The following is a 21,733-nucleotide window of genomic DNA, read 5'->3' as shown; positions in this document are numbered from 1 at the left end:
ATTATGTGTTAATTATTTCATTCGACTTTTATAAGAAATATTAATAATTATTTAATAAAAATATTTACGTGGCACCTACCTATTTATCTACGTGGCATTCGACTTTTGAATTCTTATTTTTCATTGGCTGAAACCATTAGATTTCCTACGTGGCGCTCTAATATTGGATTAATGTTTGATTTTGGATTGAATTTTATTTTAGATTAATGTTTGATTTTGGATGAATTTTATTTTAGATTTATTTTTTAATTATTAGAGCGTTTGGTTTTGGATGGAATTGTATATATTAGTAATTAATTAATTAATTTAAATATCTACGTGGCACCTAATTAATTATCTACGTGGCACTCGATTTTTTTAATTCAAAAATAAATTAGAAATCTTACTTTTCATTGGCTGAAACCATTAGTAATCATAGGTGGCGATCTAATAGTTCAGCAAATATGCCTCCTTCATATATGTATATTAGATATTAGATTTCATGGCTCACTTATCGTCATAGAAGAGTTGCATTCGTCCTAATCTCGTATAATTACGTTTGGCTAAATCTCAAATCTTACCATCACGATTTCATTAACCACACCAAATCTATCTATTATCTATTATCTATTACTATATTTTTGTATACTAAAAGAGACACCAGGAATGACACGTGTCATTTCCTGGTGCGATTTTTCTAGTGCGATTTTTTCTGGCCAAAATGTTTTTTTTTTACTTTAAAATAAATAAATTACATTACGTTTTACTAAGAAACTAAGATAAAGTATATTTTAATTACCATAGATGTGTACTGCATAATATATTATTGGAGGAAAGCGAAATCAATATTATTTTTTCCTTTATGATATAATTTTATTTATGTATTATTATAAGTTTTTAATCTGATAAGAAATATAAAAATATTGATAAATGAATTTCTAATGTTAGTGTACTATTAATAATATAATACATGGTAACTGGTTAGTAAGAATGTTAATTAAAATAATAATGCATGGTAAGTAGACTAACATATAAGTTTATTTATCAAGATTTTATACAATTCAAAATATGTTGTATTTGACTCACTCGGTTATGCTCGGGTCTTTTCGAAAATTAGTCTTGATTCATTCGGGTTTGGTTAACGTTGTTAGATCGTTCTACATACAAGTAAACGAATATAAATTTTAACTTTGTATAGTAATATGCAAATTTAGTTCATTTGAATATTTTTTTTACACAACTTTGAATTTATACTTTTCCATATCTTTTAATTATTTTAATTTTGCCGAATGATATAGGCGTATATGTAGCCGATGGCCCAATACAGTCCAAAACACCAAAACAGACCCTCCACAACTGGCATACTACAAATTTTGGATTCTTTCATTCAGTTGAATCATGTTGAGAAAAAGCATTTGCTTCCATTGGTTGCAACCTGTTTAATAATTGTATTTCAACTGTTAAGTAAAAATAAAAATCCAAAATCTTGAAAAGATAACCCCCAATATTCTATGAGATTCTACTAGTACAAATACCACTCATAGTTCTACATCTTCTTTTATCCCAAAAACAAAACCAAAGTGATAAAAAAAAAACCTTGATCAATGGAGATAATCTCAAAAATCTTATTTCTCTTCTTTTTCCTCCTCCCAATTCTAGCTGCCTCCTCGGAAAATCAGGTATGCAATTAGTGTGCTTAATACGAATACGAATACGAATACGAATACGAATGAAGTAGTATGTTAATTACAATTTACAAATTTATGGTAACGTTATAATTATGTATTGTTTGTGTATGATAAGATGTTATATATATATATAATGGCAGGTTTATATAGTATACTTGGGAGGGCATAAGGGAGATAAAGAAGTACATGAGATAGAACAATTTCATCACTCTTACTTAGCCTCTGTTAAGGAAACAGAGCAAGAGGCTAGAGCATCTATGCTTTACAGTTACAAACATAGTATTAATGGCTTTGCTGCTACTCTTACTCCCGATCAAGCCTCTAAACTATCTGGTATTCCATTCGTCTTCCCTTCAATTCTTCCGCTTTTCTTTACTCCTTTTTTACTTGAGATTTAAAACATTTCCTCTTTATTAACAGTCACAGTCACGTTGATTGTGTAATTTGAATCGGTAACATGTCACTTAAATCTAAAAATTAATGTTTATGCTAATGGCTTTTAATGATTTATACTATTGTTACATTGAATTTTACTGATATCAAATTATACCATGTTGATATTTGACTATGGCAAAAGGTTAAAGGTTTGTTAAAATTTTGCCCTAAGCCTAAAGAGTAAAGACCAAGTGCCCCCGAGCCAAATCTACTTTTATATTTAATTTAATTTAATTTAATTTAATTTAATTTAATGAAATGAATTTGTATTGTAATTTGAATAGAATTGGAGGAAGTGATATCGGTGTTTCGAAGCCATCCAATGAAGCACGAAATGCATACAACAAGGTCATGGGAATTCGTAGGGTTGGAGGAAGGAATCAAAACAACACAGATGCACTCTCATACAGCGGGGATGACTCAAGGTTTACTGTCAAAAGCAAAGTATGGACACAATGTCATCGTCGGGGTCTTAGATAGTGGTAAATTTCTATCTTCTTGTTTTATCTAAATAACTACTAACGCCGTAATTAAATTTAACTTAAAACGCCTTAAACGGCCGTACATAGTATAAATGATTGAACAATACTGAAAAAGAATCACAAGTCGAGACCGGCTGTCAATTTGCTCAAATGCAGAGAATCAAAATTTTAAGTTCAAATGGGGAGAATAATTCTATCCAATAAATTATGGCCATATCTTTTTAAAGTTATTTCATTTTTTTGGATGACTATCTAAATAAAAAATTAAATTCTTTTTGCTTTTCACCCAAGCCAAAAGATCTAATGGACCATGATTCGGTTTTTTTTAGAGCATCTAATTCGGGATTATAAACTAAAATTCTAAAATATCTTTTTTACAAAAATATGAATTATCTAAAATATTACTACTTTTTATTTTCTTCTACTCTAAATAATAATAATAATAATTATTATTATTATTATTTACTTGCTATCTTAAAAAAAGGTTTTAAGGCCCGTATCTAACAAATACAAACAATGTTCCGCTTTTAATTTCAAAGTTTAGTATGAATTAAAGTTAATTGCATTTGGGCTTGCCCTCCACAAAAAAAAACAGAAAAGGTTCGTCAATTTTCTTAACGTTAATTTATCTCTTACACTAAGTGAAGGTTTTGCTAAGAATGGAAGATTTTGTATAAGACAATGTCACAATAATTGATTACTGTAAAGATTTTTTTCAAAGAATAATGCTTATGTAATTTTAATGTCTCATAAGAGTCATGACTCACTAGTATAAAATCATACTCCGTAAATAATGATCACAAAAAATGAGTTTAAATAGAATATTCTGTGTGCAAATTCAGCAAAATCTAGTGTTATGGGTTCCTAATCATTTGTTTAATCATAATATCATCCCTTTTTGTAGCCATCAATCAAGTACGACTGTAGTACGCTGATTCCCAACCATTTCCGTCATCTTATATTTTAAATATAATCAACTTAATTCGTTGTTTCCAATTAAGGCAGTTATCTCTCCAAAAAGATAAGGTAATTTCGTATAGTATACTCGTCACTTTATCGATTAAATAAAGAAAAAAGAAATAATGGTGCTTACAAAGCTCACGGAATTGGCTTATATAATAGAAATGTCTAGATAAAAACAAACCAAATATTACAAATTGCCTTCTGATAATGTACGGTATATGAGTATTCACTAATATTATGTGACATCGAGGAAGATTTTATGCTAACATCTTCATATTATCGCACTAATATTATGATATTTAACAAAAGCTCTTAAAACGTAACAGTTGAACGTAAAAATCGTAAAATACACCATATTCCATGAGTATATAAATAACGAATGGCAAAATAAAATAAAAGTCTTAATTAATATTAGGGTTTCTATCCCTAATTAATATATATATATATATATTTCGTCAATTTACGTTAAAAAATAAAATAAAATAAAAGTCTTAATTTAATTTAATATTATTCCACTTTTTTATAAAATTTGTATTATACGGAGTAAGAAAGATGACGTTAGCTAATCATGTACTCCGTAGTAGCCGACTTTTCTTCCATATCCTTTTAGTTCTTCAATTGTAATGATTATCGATTATGTTTTTTTATTTACTCAAAATCGCCCTAATATTTTACCCATATACCCCCTTTATTTACCCCCTCATTTTAGCATTTACTATTATCCTTTACCTTTTCCCTTTTTACCGCCCACCCTAAACATAATGTGAAATAATTTTTACATGGTCGAGACTACCGGTGGAACATCAAATTCACAAGAGGACTTTTTTTCGGAAAAAAATATTCAGATCCTTATGCATTTCTAGTTTGTACCATGGTACAGACTTATGAATTGAAGTTTAAGCCTGTACCATGGTACAGACTTATGAGTTTTGAGCTCCGACCATGGTATAGACTTATGTAGTTTAAGCTCGTACCATGGAAGGAGCTTAAACTTCATAAGTGTATACCATGGTCGGAGCTCAAAACTCATAAGTCTATACTATTTAATGTTTTGATTTGTTGTTGAATTTGATATAATTTGTTTCGGAGAAAAGATTAAGAGACTTATGCATCTTAAGCTTGTACCATGGTACAGACTTATGAATTTTAAGCTCGTACCATGGCAGGAGCTTAAAATGCATAAGTCTATGCCATGGTGTGAGCTTAAAATGCATAAGTCTATGCCATGGTGTGAGCTTAAAATGCATAAGTCTCTACCATGGTGTAAACTTAAAATGCATAAGTTTGTGGAATCAAAATTAAATTAGTATTTTTTTAATTTATTGATTAATGTACTTATTGACAAATAAAATTGCTTGGTTTAAATAAATTTTTTATGGGTGTATGGTGGTGGTTTGGATGAAGATACTTTCTCTCTTCAAAATAGATGGGGTAATTAATTTGGGAGAAAAGTTTCATTATATAAGGATATTAAAGTAAAATAGTGAGGCGGTTTTGAGTAATGTGGGGCGGCTTTTAGCGCTCCACTTTTTATTTTAAACTTTAAAGTATATTGGATGTTTGAACTAATATAGTGACGTTTGGTCTACAAAATTATACCAAAAGGTCTTGCGCGCACAAGGTGTACAATAAATTTATTGTACACCAAGATAACTTTTATGCAAATTTTCGTAACTTTAACCTATTTTTCTGTAACTTTTATATTATAAAGTTAGATAAACATTTTAAAGGGTCAAACGATTAATTTATACATTATTAGTGATTTTGAAGAAATAATTTTTATTCAAATGAAAAAATTTATCATTAAAAAATAGATAACTTTTACATATATAAATGTAACTTTTAAGCATTTTGAGTCAACTTTTACTCCGGTGTACAATATTTATTGTGCACCCATTGTAAATAAGAATTTGTGAAATTATACAGAGTCATAGATTAAAATTTGGATGTGGAAGTGTGGGACGAATAATACCCATTACGTATCAATTTTTGATATGATATTATAACTATAATTAAATTGTAATCACTGCTGTTTAAGATTAGAGGGAATACAAGTTGACTGAATAATTGATTTGTGATTAAGGATTTTGGCCTGAATCAAAGAGCTATAGCGACGAAGGCATGGGACCAATCCCTAAATCATGGAAGGGTATCTGCCAAACTGGGGATGCTTTCACCTCCTCTCATTGTAATAGGTCAGTTTTAAATTTATTAATTAATATTTGGCTTATTTTATTTTCTACTTCTATAATGCTAGTAATTAGATTAAATGTAGAATCATGTTTTTATTTTACCTACTTATTCTGTTTTCTTTTATTTACAACGTTTTTATTTTTGGTCATTTACTTTTTAGTTACAACCTTTTTATTTTTAATAACTTTATCAGACTATCTTGCTATTTCTCACATTTGCCCCTTGCTATTTCTAAAAATAGGGGCATGACTACTTATCCACTCACATTACAAAAATTTGATAAATAGTAAAAGTTGTAACTAAAATAGAAGAGAGAAGTAAGTAATGCTTGATGGAGTACGGAGCAGTAACAAGTTGTTCTTAATTTTTGTTATAAGTTTAAAGACTTTTACAATGAATTAAACAGAGTATTATTACTTACTTTGTGAACAAATAATTGGCGTAAAAAGTCATTGGTGGTTAAAATGGGAAATGTGAAAGGTCAAATTATTGCAATAAAAATAGTAAAAATGTAGAGCATTCCGTAGCATAGAGAAGTTTTGAACAAGTTTGATAAAGATAGAAATCCCGTGACACAAAATTGTAGTTATATGCCTACAAAATGACCCATCCCTCCCTTGAACTGACTGTTGGGATCTGTTTTGGGTGAGTAAATTGATACGCTAAATAAGTTAATAATGGTATTGTAATTTCCCATGAATAATACAATACAGAATACATTTATATTGATAATATTTCATGTGAGGCTGGCTGGGCTGGGGCTGTTACTTTCAGTACTACGTGCATAACTATTGACAAAGTCTTTTGTTAGTTTGCTTACAGACAAAGTTTTACATCAAACAGCTCCCCCAACAAAATTAAGCTTACCTTCACTACCAGGATTCGACTAGTTGTTACGAGTAACTTGTTATAGAAGACATAGAGATCTTACCGACATAATCGTTAATCAAAGTTGTCATGTTCAACTCTTAAATCCTAACTACATAGAGTATAAAACTAATCCATAAGCTTAAACTTTTGGTTGAGTTGGTCTTTTGACATGAACCAATTAAGTTAGTTAGAAATGACTCTTAAATCCGGAATAGAGCATGTGCAAATTAAATTAACCAGTTTATGATGATGATCATTGATCACCTATACAAAAAAATATTGTTAATATTATCATCAATTCCTTTTTTGGCTAGAAGTAAAAAAGAAGATGACACGCCTAGAAGTAGTAATTGTTGAAGTTTAATAATTCGATTCGATTCCATGACAGGAAAGTAATAGGAGGCCGGTACTACGTGAAGGGGTACGAGAGCGTGTATGGCCCATTAAACCGAACGTTGGACTACCTATCTCCACGTGATAAAGATGGCCACGGAACACACACCAGTTCAACAGTCGGAGGTCGAGCAGTCCCTGATGCTGCCTTCATGGGAGACTTAGCAGAGGGAACAGCTTCTGGGGGTGCCCCATTGGTTCACCTAGCTATCTACAAGGTATGTTGGGCTATTCCTGGGCAAGACAAGGTTGATGGGAATACGTGTTTTGAAGCAGACATGTTGGCTGCCATGGACGATGCAATCAACGACGGTGTACATGTCTTGAGTATTTCAATTGGGACGTCGCAGCCAACAGGGTACGCGCAAGACGGCATTGCAATTGGAGCTTTGCATGCAGTTAACAAGGGTATTGTTGTGTCTTGTAGTGCTGGTAATTCTGGACCTCATCCTGGGACTGTGGCAAACACTGCACCATGGATTATCACTGTTGGGGCTAGTAGTGTGGATAGGAAGTTTAATGCTCCTGTTGTACTTGGCAATGGATTCATCCTTGAGGGTCAAACAACTACCACTTATCGGTTGGACAATGTTACATATCCACTCGTTTATGCCGGAGATATAACTGTACCTAATGTCACTCAAGAATTAGCTGGGCAATGCCTTCCAAATAGTCTGTCATCAGAAAAGGCTAATGGTAAAATAGTATTTTGCATAAGAGGAAATGGAACAAGAGTTGGTAAAGGGTTGGAGGTTTTAAGGGCAGGGGGGATTGGCTACATATTGGGTAATGCTAAAGGACAAGGAGAAGAGATTGTTGCTGATCCCCATGTTCTTCCTGCAACTGCTTTGGGTGAATATGGAGCAATGCAAATTCTCAAGTATATCAAATCCACCAGATATCCAGCTGCCAAGATCTACCCAGCAAATACACAAGTAGGCACATCACCAGCACCTTTCATGGCCTCTTTCACTAGTAGGGGACCCAGTGTTCTTGATCCTACTATTCTCAAGCCTGATATTACGGCCCCCGGTTTGAACATATTGGCAGCATGGAGTGAGGCAGATGCACCAACTAAGTTGGCTGCAGATGACAGGAGAGTGCAGTGGAATATTTACTCAGGAACGTCAATGTCATGTCCTCATGTATCTGCTGCTGCTGCGCTCCTTAAAGCTATCCATCCTACTTGGAGTTCTGCTGCCATTCGATCTGCTCTCATTACCACAGGTTAATATAACCTTACCCCCCACATTTTGCAGCACATCTAGTCTAATAAATTATTTTCATAATCAATTAACTTGGATGTTTACACCTTGCAGCTGGTCTGAAGAACAACAATGAATCTCTAATAACTGATTCTATGGGCAACCAAGCAGACGCTTTTCAATACGGAGCGGGTCATTTCCGACCCACAAAAGCAGCAGACCCTGGTCTTGTATATGATGCATCTTACACTGACTACTTGACTTACCTTTGCAGTTTAGGAATGCCAGGTTTTGATACATCATTCAAATGTCCACAAAAACTACCCAAGACAAATGACTTAAACCAGCCTTCCCTTGCAATTCCCAAACTCAATGGAACTATGACAGTCACAAGGACAGTAACAAATGTTGCTAAAGGAAAGAGTTATTACTTTGCTTCTGTCAAGCCACCAATGGGATACAAAGTTAACATCTCACCAAATATATTGGTTTTCAAGCATAAAGGACAGAAGAAAACCTTCAGTATCACAGTTGAAAAGGAGAGAGATGTAATTTCTAATACCCAAGCAGCCAACGGACAGGAGTACCAATTCGGGTGGCTCACTTGGTATGATGGCATTCATACTGTCAGGAGTCCTATGGCTGTCTCTTCTGTATAATCCACTTTTTTAGGTTTCAGGAGGTTATATTTTCCTTGTTTTCTAAACTGATTTCTAGCTACAATGAAATAGATTAGGGTACGTATGGTAGAATGTTTACTTACAGTATTTATCAAAAGTCCAAATCTCAATTTTTACTAAAATGTCATGATTTCTTATCATATCATAAGTTAATTCCTTAATTTCATAGATACTGTCATCTTTTTGTCGAACAAATTTTCTTAAACATTCAAGGTATAACAACGTACAGTTGCAAGAGAAAATTATGATTACATATATATGGGGACAAAAGTTAAACAATTTCTCATCGCAAGCTATAGTAATACTGAACTGGCTAAAGAACTTGATTACCTTCAAGCTAATGGATGGCAAGAGATGTAAATATACTCTTAATTGAAATTGCCAGTGATACTGTCAATCTGATTATGTGAGCATGTTGCACTTGCTCGGCATAAACAACGATCACCACTGAGATCAAGTTGATAAACAAGTTTCAATAATTTTGCTTTATGATGAACTGCATGTTGCACAAATCATTTGCATCAGCCTCTATATTAACATTTAGGAAATTTGGTGAAACACTATCTTTAAGTTTGGTGGTTTTGTGAATTGCTATATTTTACTACCTTATAAATTTGGTTGTTAACGGAAAAACGTCAAAGGGTAGTTTTATTGAAACAAACCAAACCTATAAGATAGTTAAATTTAAAAAAGTTTTGAAAATGTAGCAATTCACAAAGCTGCCAAACTTAAAGGTAGTGTTTCACAAAATTTCGTAACATTTATAAAATTGTAAAAGTAAATATACAAGTTAAAAGCCAACGGCAAAATTTATACTTGTATAAAACTTTTTTCTGTTGAAGTAGTCAAGTACCGGCGTAATAGATATAGACAAGATGGGTCAAAGTGAACCCTCATCACATTCCTGATTTCTGGCCTCAAGAATCTACATCCAGAAACCTCAGTCCGGAGCTCGGACATAACCACTGAACGCAAGTCATTCTGAAGATGCTTTGTATAACTTTAGTCTTGTACAAGACTCTAGAACAACACCAGTCTATGGAAAGATGAGTATTCAACCAACAGCAGATATGCAGAAACTTGGGAGTGTTACAAGTAGCAGGCAGATACTACAGAATATTGCCTCTCATTTGCTTTTGCGAATTCTGTCTCCAGCTTAGCTATAAGCAGAATATTCTTTCTCCCGACACAAGACTAAGAAGTTAAAGCAGAAGGCAAGCTCACTGAAGGTAACAGAAACACACAATGCTCACTGAGTCACAGGTTTGAAGCTTAGAGCAAAATTTAGCTTTCATCAACCAATGTGTTTCTCCTAACTCTGACTCTTTCGCCTTTAAAATGGATGTATTTCCATTTACATCCATATCTATTTAAGACCAAATTCTTCTTATCTTCTTGACCCAGTTTCTGAAAGGCTCGCGCTACCCTCCTGACTGTATCTTCATCGGGTTTGACACCTAATTCTTCCATATCTGCAAAGACCTATATTTTGCACCGAAATAAAACCAGAAACACTTGATAATAAGTAACCATACAAGTATTAAAACAATTTGAAATATGGATTTTTGTTTAAATGGTTGGCTTTTGCCCTCTCTATTAGGATAGTAGTTAGAGTAAAATAGAACAAAAAAATCACCATTTAGCACAAAATTACTCGAGGATATCCCAGGGTAGAAGAGGAATGTTTATACAAAAAAAAACAACATAAACAAGAACACAGAAAAAGGAACAAGTTATGTTGTCTAATACTCTATATAGTTAAGCAATAAGGAAACCAATATGTTGAAGAGGTATTGTAGAATAATTACTTCTTCTTTTTTATAGTTTGGTTGGGGGAGTTGTACGTGAGTGAAAAGAGTATCCCAATTCAAAAAGTCACACAGGGTCACATGCAGAAGGAGCTGCATGAAGTTTGATTAGTACTCCCTCCGTATTTTAAAAAGAGATACACTTTAAACGGCACATACTTTTAGGAGAGTGAGTTGAATTTATTAAAATAAGATAAAAGTGGGGCAGTGGATGAATTATTTATTATAGTAAAAAGATGATGTGAGTAAGTGTAGGAACCACAAGAAAGAGAGAAACATTAATATAATGGGAAGTGGGGACCGAAACATGTCAAAAAAGGGAAGTGTATCTCTTTTTAAAATACGGTCGTTTAAGGAAAGTGTATCTCTTTTTAAAATGCGGAGGGAGTATATGTAATGGCAGGTCGACTTTTCAGGAGGAAAAGCAAATCTGACAATCAATCTGAGTTCACCCCCAGTAGATGCGGCTTGACTTGAAGACCATCGTAAATGATTACTCATTATAAGTTTATAACTTATCAAACTATCTAATCAAAGATTCGTTTAGCAGAATATCAGAACATTGATAAGACAAAGACAGACAGGGATTTAATGCAACATAACAATGCTACAACATAGGTATCATGTAGCAAAAATGAGTTTCAAGGCTACCTCTATTATTTTCTCTTGTATATCGTGATGATCGTATAATGAAATCATCCGAGAAAACAACCGCTTTGAAATTGAGCGTGTGTGGGTATGCAAAATCATATTCCACAAAGATCCAGCTTCATCTATTCTCTCCTTCTTGTCAAATGCCAATAAGACTGCATCATATGTCGCCATAGTTGTACCTTGGCCTTTGCTTAACATCCACTTGGCAACCTATACATCATAGAGCCAGTAAACATATAATTTCTGCACTATCGATAGCATAATCAACCTAAAACTCATGTTAAGACAAATGACACCAACTGAATCATGCAACTGTAGGTTTAATAATTACTGTACATAGCATATACTTGTAAGCAACAAACTAATTTTCTCAGCAGGTAACTCAGTAACTGGAATAGTTATCAATCACAAATGGAAAATCATACTGCCATCTGAACAACTGGATCCAACAAGTTATCAAAAGTATGAAGCATATACGAAGTATAACAACGGTGTGGACGAAAATTATATGATTCTCAAAGAGATTAGCCGACTAGCAGTGCTGCAAAATAACAGATTCTGAAGTTTGTATTTGTATTCACAAACGCTTGACACTAATGCCCAACGAGTATTCACTTTACACCAGTCAAAGATGAGGTCCAGTAAGAGTGTTGACAAGGCATAACCCAGTAGATGAACAGCATGTACATCAAAAACAAAGATAACATGACTTTTTCAACTGAATTTAGAAAGCGATGGTTTTGATAATTCCAAATGACAGGAGGATGACTATGCTACTAGCCCCTTTCTAGTGGGATTACTGACGTACAACATCTACGTCAAAAGCGTTTACATAAACGAAAGCATTTGCAATCTTATTTACATCAGAAACAAATATTACATGAAGTTTTTAACAAAATTTAGAAAGCAATAGTTTTTGACATTCCAAAAGGCAGTCGGATGACTATGCTGCTATGTTAACTGATACCACGACCCCTAGAGAGATTACTAGACTATACGATAATTTTAACTACAATGTTCGATACCATCAATGCCTTAATGTAATATTTTGAGTTCACATATGAACATGGGATATGATGGACTAGCAAAGAAATGAAATTACACTTGTCAGTTTCTTGTAATTGCCATTTTCTTCTGAATGATGTCGAATATACGAGAAAGAATCGCAAAATGTTCCCTAGGATTAAATAAATAGATGACAGTTGTTTTTCATGGGGATGAGAATATTATCAATAATTCTAGAACAAAAAATGATAGTCCAGTTTTTCACATTCCCTTATCTTGTTCTTTTCTGATTTACTATATCAGCATTGGAGAATAACTACTTTTAGTATTTTCACATCTAAAACCATACAGAGAAAAGAAATGAAAACGATCCATATGTTATAGAGATTATTTATCAATGAGCAGACAAGATTGCCATAGGAAGGAACATAAACAAATTCAAGAGAGTTAAAAAGTTCAGAAATGTATCATACTTGAATTACTCGCAACCACTGCCTCTGACTTTTTAAAATTTTTAGAGCCTTGGCTGCCGCAAGCATTGGAAATTCCAGCTCCCATGCAACCCATTCGTCTAATGCACGATAAACTGCCTCTTTCTCATGAGGAAGTCCAGAAACCTGCAATACAAATTACTGCATCGTAATTTAGAGTAAAACGGAGCCCTTTACAACAAGATTCAATATTCACAAAAAAACTTGTTTTTTTTCCATCACCAGGCAACAATGAGAAAGCTACAATAGTAGTACTCACAGAGCTTCGCATTGGCCAAAAGAATGCGGAAAGGATTGCGCGTGGATTGCCTTTTGATTGTTTTGACATGATTGAAACTGAGGGTTTCGTCGGGGGTATCATGGTTTTATGCAACTCGACTATTTTTTCCTTCAACAGAATTAGCCACAACCCACAAATCATGAATAGGGTGGTGCAGGTACATTCCCCCTCCTCAAATTCTTTTCTTTTCTGCTGTTTATGGTAGTCCTAGGGTTAAATTACGAAAGTTTTTATATAATGAGCTTGCTGGTTTCTCTGATACTGTGAATGGAAATTGGTTGGTTGTTGGGGATTTTAATGAAATTGCTCATGTTTCGGAAAAGTTTGGGGGAAAAGCACCAAAATGCCATAAAATGAACCCTTTCAACTCGTGCATTAATGACTGTAACCTAATTGATGTGGGTTTCCATGGCCAACGATTCACTTGGACAAACCGAAGGAGAGTTAACCCTATTATGGAAAGAATTGATAAAGCTTTTGTATCCCCTCAATGGTTAACCACTTTCCCTGACACTACCCTCAAACACCTCCCTAGGCTCTTTTCGGACCATTGCCCAAATCTTCTAAGAACTTCCAACCTCATTCCAATGTCGCGTACCCCTGCCTTTAAATTCGAACCAATGTGGTGCCCGGATCCCTCTTTCAATGACCTAATTTCAAGCTCTTGGGCTGCTGTCCACGGCCCGTTTTTTCATAGAATTCTTACATCCAACATCCTATCTCGGACTGGGCAAAAAACACTTTTGGTAGCATCCATCGAAAGAAAAAACACCTAACGGTCAGATTGGAAGGGGTTAAAAAAGCCCTATGTGAAAACCCGTCCTCCAGCTAGCTATTCGTTTGGTCTTGAGGAAAGTATTAGAACCGAATTGGGCCATATCTTTCAACAGGAAGAATACTTTTGGCTTGTTAGGTCTCGGGCTAACTGGATCTTAGATGCGGATAGATATACTTCTTTCTTCCACGAGAAAAACCAACAGAATTCTATAACTCCAGGATTGTGTAGGGAACCTAATCGAGTCAAGCACCGATATCTCAGCTCATATAGCTGATTTTTCCTCTTCCTTGTTCACCACCTCAAAGCTAAGAGCTATGAAGCACAGAAACGTGGGTACGAGGACAAATACCGGGACGGGTATAGAGACGGGAAACGGCAAAATCAAATTTTTAAGAAACAGATACCTGAAGGATACGACAAAAAAATCCAAAACAAAAAGAAATTTAAGTACTCCCTTCATCCCACATTAGTATTACACTTTCATTTTTCGTCCCAGATTAGTTGTTACACTTCTAAATTAGGAATGACCCCACAATTATTATATTGTCTCACTCTTCCCACTAAATTTTTTTTGTCCCCACACTCTCTTTTTCATTCAATTAAAAAATACCTCACTACCTCCTATCAGATCTACTTTTTATAAAATAACAATTGATAACCAAACAACTACTTATCACCTAAAACTTTGTGCAAATGTAAGTGCAACAACTAATCTGGGACGGAGAAAGTAATAAAATACTAAGATTCTTAAATTATGTAGAAAAAACAGCACCACAGATTGTTTCTTGGTACAGTGCCCAATTAAATAGTTGACCGTACCCATTTTTTGGATACGATCGGGTACGTACCCTTGAGGTACCCGTACCGCACCCGTATCCGAGAGGTACCCGGTACAGATACCTCACTAAACTGTCGTACCCTTGCTTCATAGGCTAAGAGTGTGTCGAAACCAAGATCTTCTTCCTCCACCAAATGCTTCTCTCATCTCGATCAGCCACCCCCCCTCCCCCCTCCTTTGTAGAAGTCAAAGACGCCTTTTCTCTATAGGTTCTCTCAAAGCTCCGGGACCCGGTGGTTTCCACTCACTTTTCTACAAAGACCAGTGGGATAATCTGAAAGATGATTTTGTTCCCTTTATAACGAACATTTTTTCTGCGAGTAAGATCCCCCAGGGCCTTAACAATTCCATCAACTCACTAATCCCAAAGGTTGAATCTCCCACCTCATAAAAAATTCAGACCTATATCCTTGTGTAATACCCTTTACAAGGTTGTCACAAAGATCATAGTCACCGGGCTAAAACCAAATTCTCTCTCCTCATCTCCCCAAACCAAAATGCCTTCATTCAAGGGAGGGGGACTGGCACAAACATGGTGCTGGTCTCGGAAATTGTTCATGCTATGGAGAGTAGGAAAAGAAAAAAAGGTGATTTGCTTTCAAAATAGCTCTCGAAAAGGCCTACGATAAACTTGAATGGGATTTTGTTAGGAATTATCTCGTAAACAAGAATTTCGATGAGTCATCAATCAAGCTTATTATGGATTGCGTCTCCTCTACTAGCTCCTCGGTTTTGGTTAACGGGAAGCCCACCTAAACCTTCCTTCCATCTAGAAGAATCCGGCAAGGGAACCCCCTTTTCCCCTACCTTTTCATTCTTTGTATGGAATAGTTGTCCAAGCTCATCCATCAAGAATGTTAGAAAGGGCTTTGGACCCGTTTAAGCTCGGCAGAGGTGCATTCTCCATATTTCACCTCCTTTTTGCCGATGACCTAATTCTCTTTGGTGAGGCAAATGAGAGAACTCTCACGTCCATGATGGATACTCTAGATCTCTTTGGGAATGTCTCAAGGCAAACAATCAATTTTGAAAAAAAACAAGCTTATATTTTCCCCCAACACTTCCCCCAACATCATAACTCTCCTTGAAGACAAGCTCAACTGTTGCAGGTCCCAAAACTTAGGCACCTACCTTGGCTTCCCCTTAGTGCACAAACGTCCTTCCAAGGGTCAATTGGAATTCATAGTTGACAAAGTTAGAGCAAAGTTGAGCAAGTGGAAGGTTGGTTATCTTTCGAAAGCAGGAAAGGTTTGTCTCATTAAAGCCTCCCTATCTGCTATCCCTTCATACTATATGACGTGTCTGCCTCTCCACAAATCTATTCTTAACATGCTAACTTCCTCTGGAAATCTAGAATTCATCTCCTTTATCCAAGGGACTCCACCTTGTCTCGTGGGATGATATTTGCAAACCTACTTGGGCCGGGGGGTTGGGAATCAGGAACTTAGCTCATACAAATCGAACAATGGCCCTTAAGATGCGTTGGAAACTAGTCTCCTTTCCGATCAACTTGGCTTCCCAAATCATGTGCTTTAAATACATCCACAGACGAGCTCTAGCCAATAGTTCCAAAAAAGGTTCCTACATCTGGAAGAGTGGGAGGGGTAAGAATTGCAAATGGGTAATTGGGGAAGGGGCAAACATCACTTTTTGGAATGATAATTGGTTTGACTTTGAACCTCTTAGATAAAAAATTCAAGGCCCCCTACCTGAGAATGCCAACCTAGTCACCATCCAAAGGCAGCTGCATTTCCGACTCCAATTGGTCCATACCCAATCTAGGTTTCGAGCTCCCTCGTCTTATCAAAAAACAAATTCAGGCCACCCCGATTCCTCTCCTCGAAACAAAAGACATGGGCCATCTCCAACTCTCCAAGTACCTCCAGAACAATAAATTCAGTTTTAAAAGAGCATACCCTGATCTCTACCCCTCCCCTTGGTGTTTGACAAAAGGCTGAACATGGTTTGAAAGACAAAGACTTTGCCGAAAATCAGGTTTTTCATTTGGTTGTGTTGGAGAGGGAGAATACCATCAAATCTGACCTTAGAAAATAGGGGTATGTTGCCTTCTCCTTCATGCCCTTTCTGCCCTAATACTCCAGAAATGTCTCTCCATATCCTCCTCTTGTGTTATAGCCAAAGAAGTTTGGTGCAAAGTTCCATATGCACCTACTGTCCAAAATAATAACCCATGTGATGAATGGAAACCTTTCCAATAATGGTATAACCAGGGTTACCTGATTCGTGGTTCGCTTCGGTACGGGGTACGAGTTCGGGTTTGCGATTCGCAGGTTTGCTGGTTTTAGGTTCGCAAGAGGGGTTTGAAACTCTTTTTTTCCAGGATTTTTAAAACAAAATTATTCAAGATTTTATTTTAATACTCATACATTCATACTCAGATAACATGTTATTTCCTTCCCAAGTAAAAGCCCCAACATATATTTTCTTCTCTCGTCTTCCCTGACCTTCAATAGCTATAACTAGGGTTTCGGATTCGGCATGACAATACCAACGATTTGGTCGCGAACCAGTTCGAGATTCGCAAGGGGTACCCGCGAATCTGGTAACACTGGGTATAACAGATCACATGCCATGAAAAACATACTTCACCTTTCTTGTATGGAAGATTTGGAAGAGACGAAATCAATGGGTTTTTGAAAGGGAAAACATGATAGTTACTAATTGTCTGAAACTGTCTAAGTTCGGTGCGTGGGAGTGGCTCTCAAATCAACCACAACAACCTCATGACAGCCAACAACTGGCAGAAGGGTACAAATTACAGGATACCACCATCCCAAGGGATAATCAAGATTAATGTGGACGCATCATGGGATGGATCCTCTTAGGTTGTTGGTCTAGCTGTGGTGGCGAGAGACTACACAGGAACATGGGTGCTAGGGGCCCAACGGAAACGACTAGCAAACTCTATCCTAACTGCTAAGATGTATGCATTGAGAATGGCTTTGATATTAGCTAGGGATCAAGGGTGGACGAATATTCATATCTCATCTGATTGCCAGCAAGCTCTTCTTCTGATCAACCAACAGGATCAACCAAGGATCAGCCAATCACTGACAATATTTGAATGCAGGGAACTAAAGAAACATAGCTTAGGGACTCACCTTCAATTCGAGGGTAGGCGAAGGAACAAACTGGCAGATACACTCGCAAAAAATGCTCGAAAGAGTCTATGGTTATGAATTGCAGCGTTCTGTACCAGAGCCATGCAGTTGTTGTTTACAAATTTATGATGATGAACGTCATAGGTGTTGTATTAATCAAGGAACTGTAACTTGGTTTATGTCGTACTTTTATCTTTGGTTTCTGAAACTATCATGTGCCAAAAAAATTATCTGCCCTTTTCTACCAAGAAAAAAAAGCTACAATTGTCAAACTTCCTGCAAATAGTACGCTCTTTTCCGCAACTAGAAATCACTCAATTAATTTTGGAAGTCACATTTCCTTAAACATATCAAATCATGATAAAGTTTCCCTAAACTCCCCATTTACAATAAGTGATGGAAATAGAATAGGCGAAGTGTTGTATTTGTGGTTCTAATATAGAGAATCACAAGCAGCTATTTTTTGGTTTCCCTTACAGTACTAGGTGTTTACAGCAAATAAAAAGCTGGCTTGTTATCAGCTATGCTATTACAGACTTGGAGCAAGCTTCAGAGGAGGAAAGTTGTTTTTGTAATCATGGCTGCTACTGTATACATGATATGGAAAGCTAGGAGTGAAGCTCACTGGGAACAGAAAGTGCCACTTATTAATAAAACAGTACAGCATATACAATTCTTTGTGAAGAATAGGGCTTCCTTTTTGTGTGGGAACAAAGCAAAAGGTGTGGATAAAATTTGGTTAGATTTCTTGTAAACAGGATTATTTTTGTGTTAAATTGGTGTAATTAGGAGGCTTTGTTAACCTCTGTTATTTTTCTCAAGCTCTTTGACATAGGGGGTCCATCCTAGATGGTTTGCCTATCCTTAGTGCTTGTTTAGTTTGTAACTTTTTGTTAAAAGAAATACAACTTCCCACTTGCTTGCCAAAAAAATAAACCAACTATGCAAAGAAATAATGTTGGAATCATGTTGGATATGTTGATTTCAATGTCTTGTAAGGGCGTGCTTGGAGGAGTGACAAACTGACAACTGACAATAACAGCCAAAAGTTCATTAGATTTAGCAAGCAAACAAGATAATAACGAAAACTTACAATTCGAACTAGATTCATTGCTTTCTGACCAGAACCAGTAGATTCTTTACGTTTCCACAGGTGGTGTTCTCTCTTCCGTGGCTTCTTAAAACTTTTTCCAGATCTTCACAAAAAGTATCAAAATGTAAGTGCCAGTTATTATTGCCAAGCAGGCAGTGCTAATAAGAAATACTGATGATTTACTTCCTTAGAAAACATAATAAGCTAACAATAAGTATCTTGGTGGCCTCAGTTCATAAATGTCGCAGTCGCAGACAATAACAATATATAAAGAATTTTAAGAGACACCAACTGAAACCCAATGAAGTAGAACAACGTATCAAAGAAGTCAAGACACAAGGAATGAATAGCTTTGATTTAAATGAAAAGCTTACTTCTCAATGGCATTAGTAGAAGAAGACTGCCGAACAATGGGTTTAGAAGAGCACTGAACATAGAATGGAAAATGTATATCACAATACAGCATTGAAACAACTTTTTTAGCAGACTTTAGACGACCAACAAAAGGCAAATGCTTTCAGATTTCTTGCCTGGATACCATTGACAACAAAAAATGCAGGTTTTCGTAAAAGCAACACCCTTCCAGCAGAAATTTGGGTCTGGAAGTATATCATCGATACCTTCACCTAATAAGTCGATACCAAATGTCCACAATGCAAGAACTTCAGTACTTAAAAACAAACACTGTGCAAAAAATATAAAGATCAATTCAAGGTATCAAAACCTGGTTTCGAGAATCGTAAGGAACACCAACGAGAAATAGATTTCTGCTACAACTAATCATCATCCTTTATACTCTCATAACAAGTACAACCATCCAACACTTTTAGTTCCCTCGTCTTGAAATCTTTGAATTGAATGTTTTAATCTGAAAGTAGTATAGCATTAAGCAACAAAACAGTAACAAAAAACATAGACAATAACAACATATCAGGTAGAGGATTTAATCACTTAATTTCAAGTCCTGAATTTAGAAATCTGGAAATTCAATTCCTGACTTCCAATGCTACTCCCTCCGTCCCTTAATACTCACACCGCTTTCCTTTTCGGGTCGTCCCTTAATACTTGCACCGCTTCTATAAATGAAAATCTTTACCAATATTATATCATTTCTCACACTTACCTATTACCCCACCTATACCCCTACTCCCTACAAAAAGTCATTTAAAAATCTACACCTCCCACTCACCACTCCCCACCCCTTACACATTTCCCACTAACAATATTAAAAAAACACCCCACTATCAACTAACATCCATTAAATTAATAAGTCAATTCAAATGTCTTAAATTCCGCACCGGTCAAACCGGTACAAGTATTAAGGGACGGAGGGAGTAAATTATAAATTTGGCAAAAACTAAAAATTCTTAAGCCATCATTTCAAATTGATTATGTTGTTTGGAAAGTGAGTAAATTCTTAAGCAATTAATTAAAAAAATAACATCCGTGAATAATTATTGAACTCTTAGGGCATGCTTGGATTGAGGGTAATGTATTAAAGGGGTAATAAAAGTTAAACTAAGGTAATTAAAGGTGATGATGAGGGGATGAAGTGGTGGCAAAGGGAACAAGCTAGTGTTGGCAAGAAGAAAATAAAAGGGAAGGGGGAACAAATACCCTCATCATGGGGTTAATAGTTACCCACCATCCCACTAGGGTGATTATTACCCTCATTTGGGGGGTAATACTTGCCCCCTTCCTCCCTTCTCCTCACAACACCACCACTACCACAACTTCTCATCACAATACCACCACACCACCCTCCTTGCAACCACCTCAATTCACCTTCATTGTCCTTTTATTATGGTGGTTTGACTTTTATTACCCCCATAATCCATTACACCCAATCCAAGCATGCCCTTAGGGTTAGAATTCTCCCAAAACTTTCCTAAATTGAGAAAAATAAAAACCAATGAACTAAAAGTTGAAGCTCAATTCGCAAAAATTGACGATGAACATCATCTACGTGCAACCACTGGCAAGTGCCTTGGTGTTCGTGGCTGCCTCGCGGGAGTAAATACCAATGAATTGTAGTTTCAGGGCTAGCGAAGGGTGGCGCAGGGTATATGTAGTGGTGGGTGATAGAGAATGAGTCTGTGTTTAATATCACGATCTTTTACACAAGCCCTTGCGTTCATTTGGTGCAAAATGATAATAGTGCACTGTGCACCCTTATCCACAAAAATTATCTGGTTATGGAACATTCCAATTCCAATTTCAATTCCAATTCCAGGATTTCATGGGTTTAAAGAGTAGTCCAAATTTGATTGCACAGTTCAAGTGTTCGTTAAAATGCCCGAAAGAGTAGCGAAAAACAATATCCGGTTCCTCCCAAATAAATGGATTACAAGGGCACAATTTAAAACAAAAACAGAAAAACAACGGTTTCGTATATATAAACAACAATCCGTATTCAAAGACCCACTACTTAATTAAGTGGATTACAAGGGGACAATTTAATGATTGTGTTTGAACTTTGAATGAATGAATTCAAATTTAAAGTTCTGTATAAGATACTTGGACTAACCTTCTGCAATGGAGGAATCACTCTTTTTGGTTTTCCGTCGGTGAGTGGAGATTAACATATTCGGTTCGGAAGCTGATGAAGGAGTGGAGTGGCAAAGTTACTTGGTTGTCTGGTGTTGAATGTTGGTGGAAAGAGATTGGAATTTGGGGGGGGTGATTGGATGAAGGCCTGCAAAGGTAAGGTTGATGGGATATGGGCTTCAAAATCAAATAAAATTAGTTATTGGCCCAAACTCGGATCATTTACAAA

At 35.8% G+C, this 21,733-nt stretch overlaps 2 protein-coding genes across 5 annotated transcripts; one reads left to right on the top strand and one right to left on the bottom strand.

Annotated features, from left to right (window-relative positions):
* Positions 1 to 1,315: 1,315 nt before the first annotated feature.
* LOC110792068 (subtilisin-like protease SBT5.6) lies at positions 1,316 to 9,058 on the top strand. Its single transcript, XM_021996872.2, has 6 exons — positions 1,316 to 1,658; positions 1,808 to 2,000; positions 2,387 to 2,584; positions 5,631 to 5,742; positions 6,999 to 8,230; positions 8,323 to 9,058. Exons 1-6 carry the CDS (start codon positions 1,584 to 1,586, stop codon positions 8,865 to 8,867), a joined length of 2,355 nt encoding a protein of 784 aa, XP_021852564.1. The 5' UTR covers positions 1,316 to 1,583; the 3' UTR covers positions 8,868 to 9,058.
* Positions 9,029 to 21,700, bottom strand: LOC110792069 (pentatricopeptide repeat-containing protein At4g18975, chloroplastic). Of its 4 annotated transcripts, none has more exons than XR_008922050.1 (9): positions 21,485 to 21,647; positions 19,682 to 19,825; positions 19,488 to 19,583; positions 19,332 to 19,384; positions 18,958 to 19,060; positions 12,829 to 12,972; positions 11,348 to 11,560; positions 9,705 to 10,370; positions 9,029 to 9,384 (listed from the first exon to the last, which is right to left on the bottom strand). XR_008922050.1 is itself a non-coding variant. In XM_021996874.2 (8 exons), the coding sequence occupies exons 2-8, from the start codon at positions 19,742 to 19,744 to the stop codon at positions 10,173 to 10,175; spliced, it is 870 nt and encodes a 289-aa protein (XP_021852566.1). In that variant the 5' UTR covers positions 19,745 to 19,825; positions 21,485 to 21,700; the 3' UTR covers positions 9,591 to 10,172. The 4 variants fall into 4 exon arrangements, 2 of the variants coding, with proteins under 2 accessions (XP_021852566.1, XP_021852567.1); XR_008922049.1 differs by having other exon boundaries at positions 9,742 to 10,370; XM_021996874.2 differs by lacking the exon at positions 9,029 to 9,384 and having other exon boundaries at positions 9,591 to 10,370; positions 21,485 to 21,700.
* Between the last annotated feature and the right edge of the window lie 33 nt (positions 21,701 to 21,733).

Source organism: Spinacia oleracea, chromosome 5, assembly GCF_020520425.1.
Source record: "Spinacia oleracea cultivar Varoflay chromosome 5, BTI_SOV_V1, whole genome shotgun sequence".
Lineage (NCBI taxonomy): Eukaryota > Viridiplantae > Streptophyta > Magnoliopsida > Caryophyllales > Amaranthaceae > Spinacia > Spinacia oleracea.
This window is presented reverse-complemented; position numbering and strand designations above follow the sequence as displayed.

Excerpts from the sequence above, each read along its gene's own strand:
- LOC110792068 (XM_021996872.2), top strand. The coding sequence starts at position 1,584 with ATGGAGATAATCTCAAAAATCTTATTTCTCTTCTTTTTCCTCCTCCCA. Across the intron at positions 2,001-2,386 it reads TCAAGCCTCTAAACTATCTG|AATTGGAGGAAGTGATATCG; the intron begins GTATTCCATTCG and ends TAATTTGAATAG. Across the intron at positions 8,231-8,322 it reads ATCTGCTCTCATTACCACAG|CTGGTCTGAAGAACAACAAT; the intron begins GTTAATATAACC and ends TACACCTTGCAG.
- LOC110792069 (XM_021996874.2), bottom strand. The coding sequence starts at position 19,744 with ATGATGATTAGTTGTAGCAGAAATCTATTTCTCGTTGGTGTTCCTTAC. Across the intron at positions 19,584-19,681 it reads CTTACGATTCTCGAAACCAG|GTGAAGGTATCGATGATATA; the intron begins GTTTTGATACCT and ends TCGACTTATTAG. Across the intron at positions 19,385-19,487 it reads TTGTTGTCAATGGTATCCAG|TGCTCTTCTAAACCCATTGT; the intron begins GCAAGAAATCTG and ends TTCTATGTTCAG.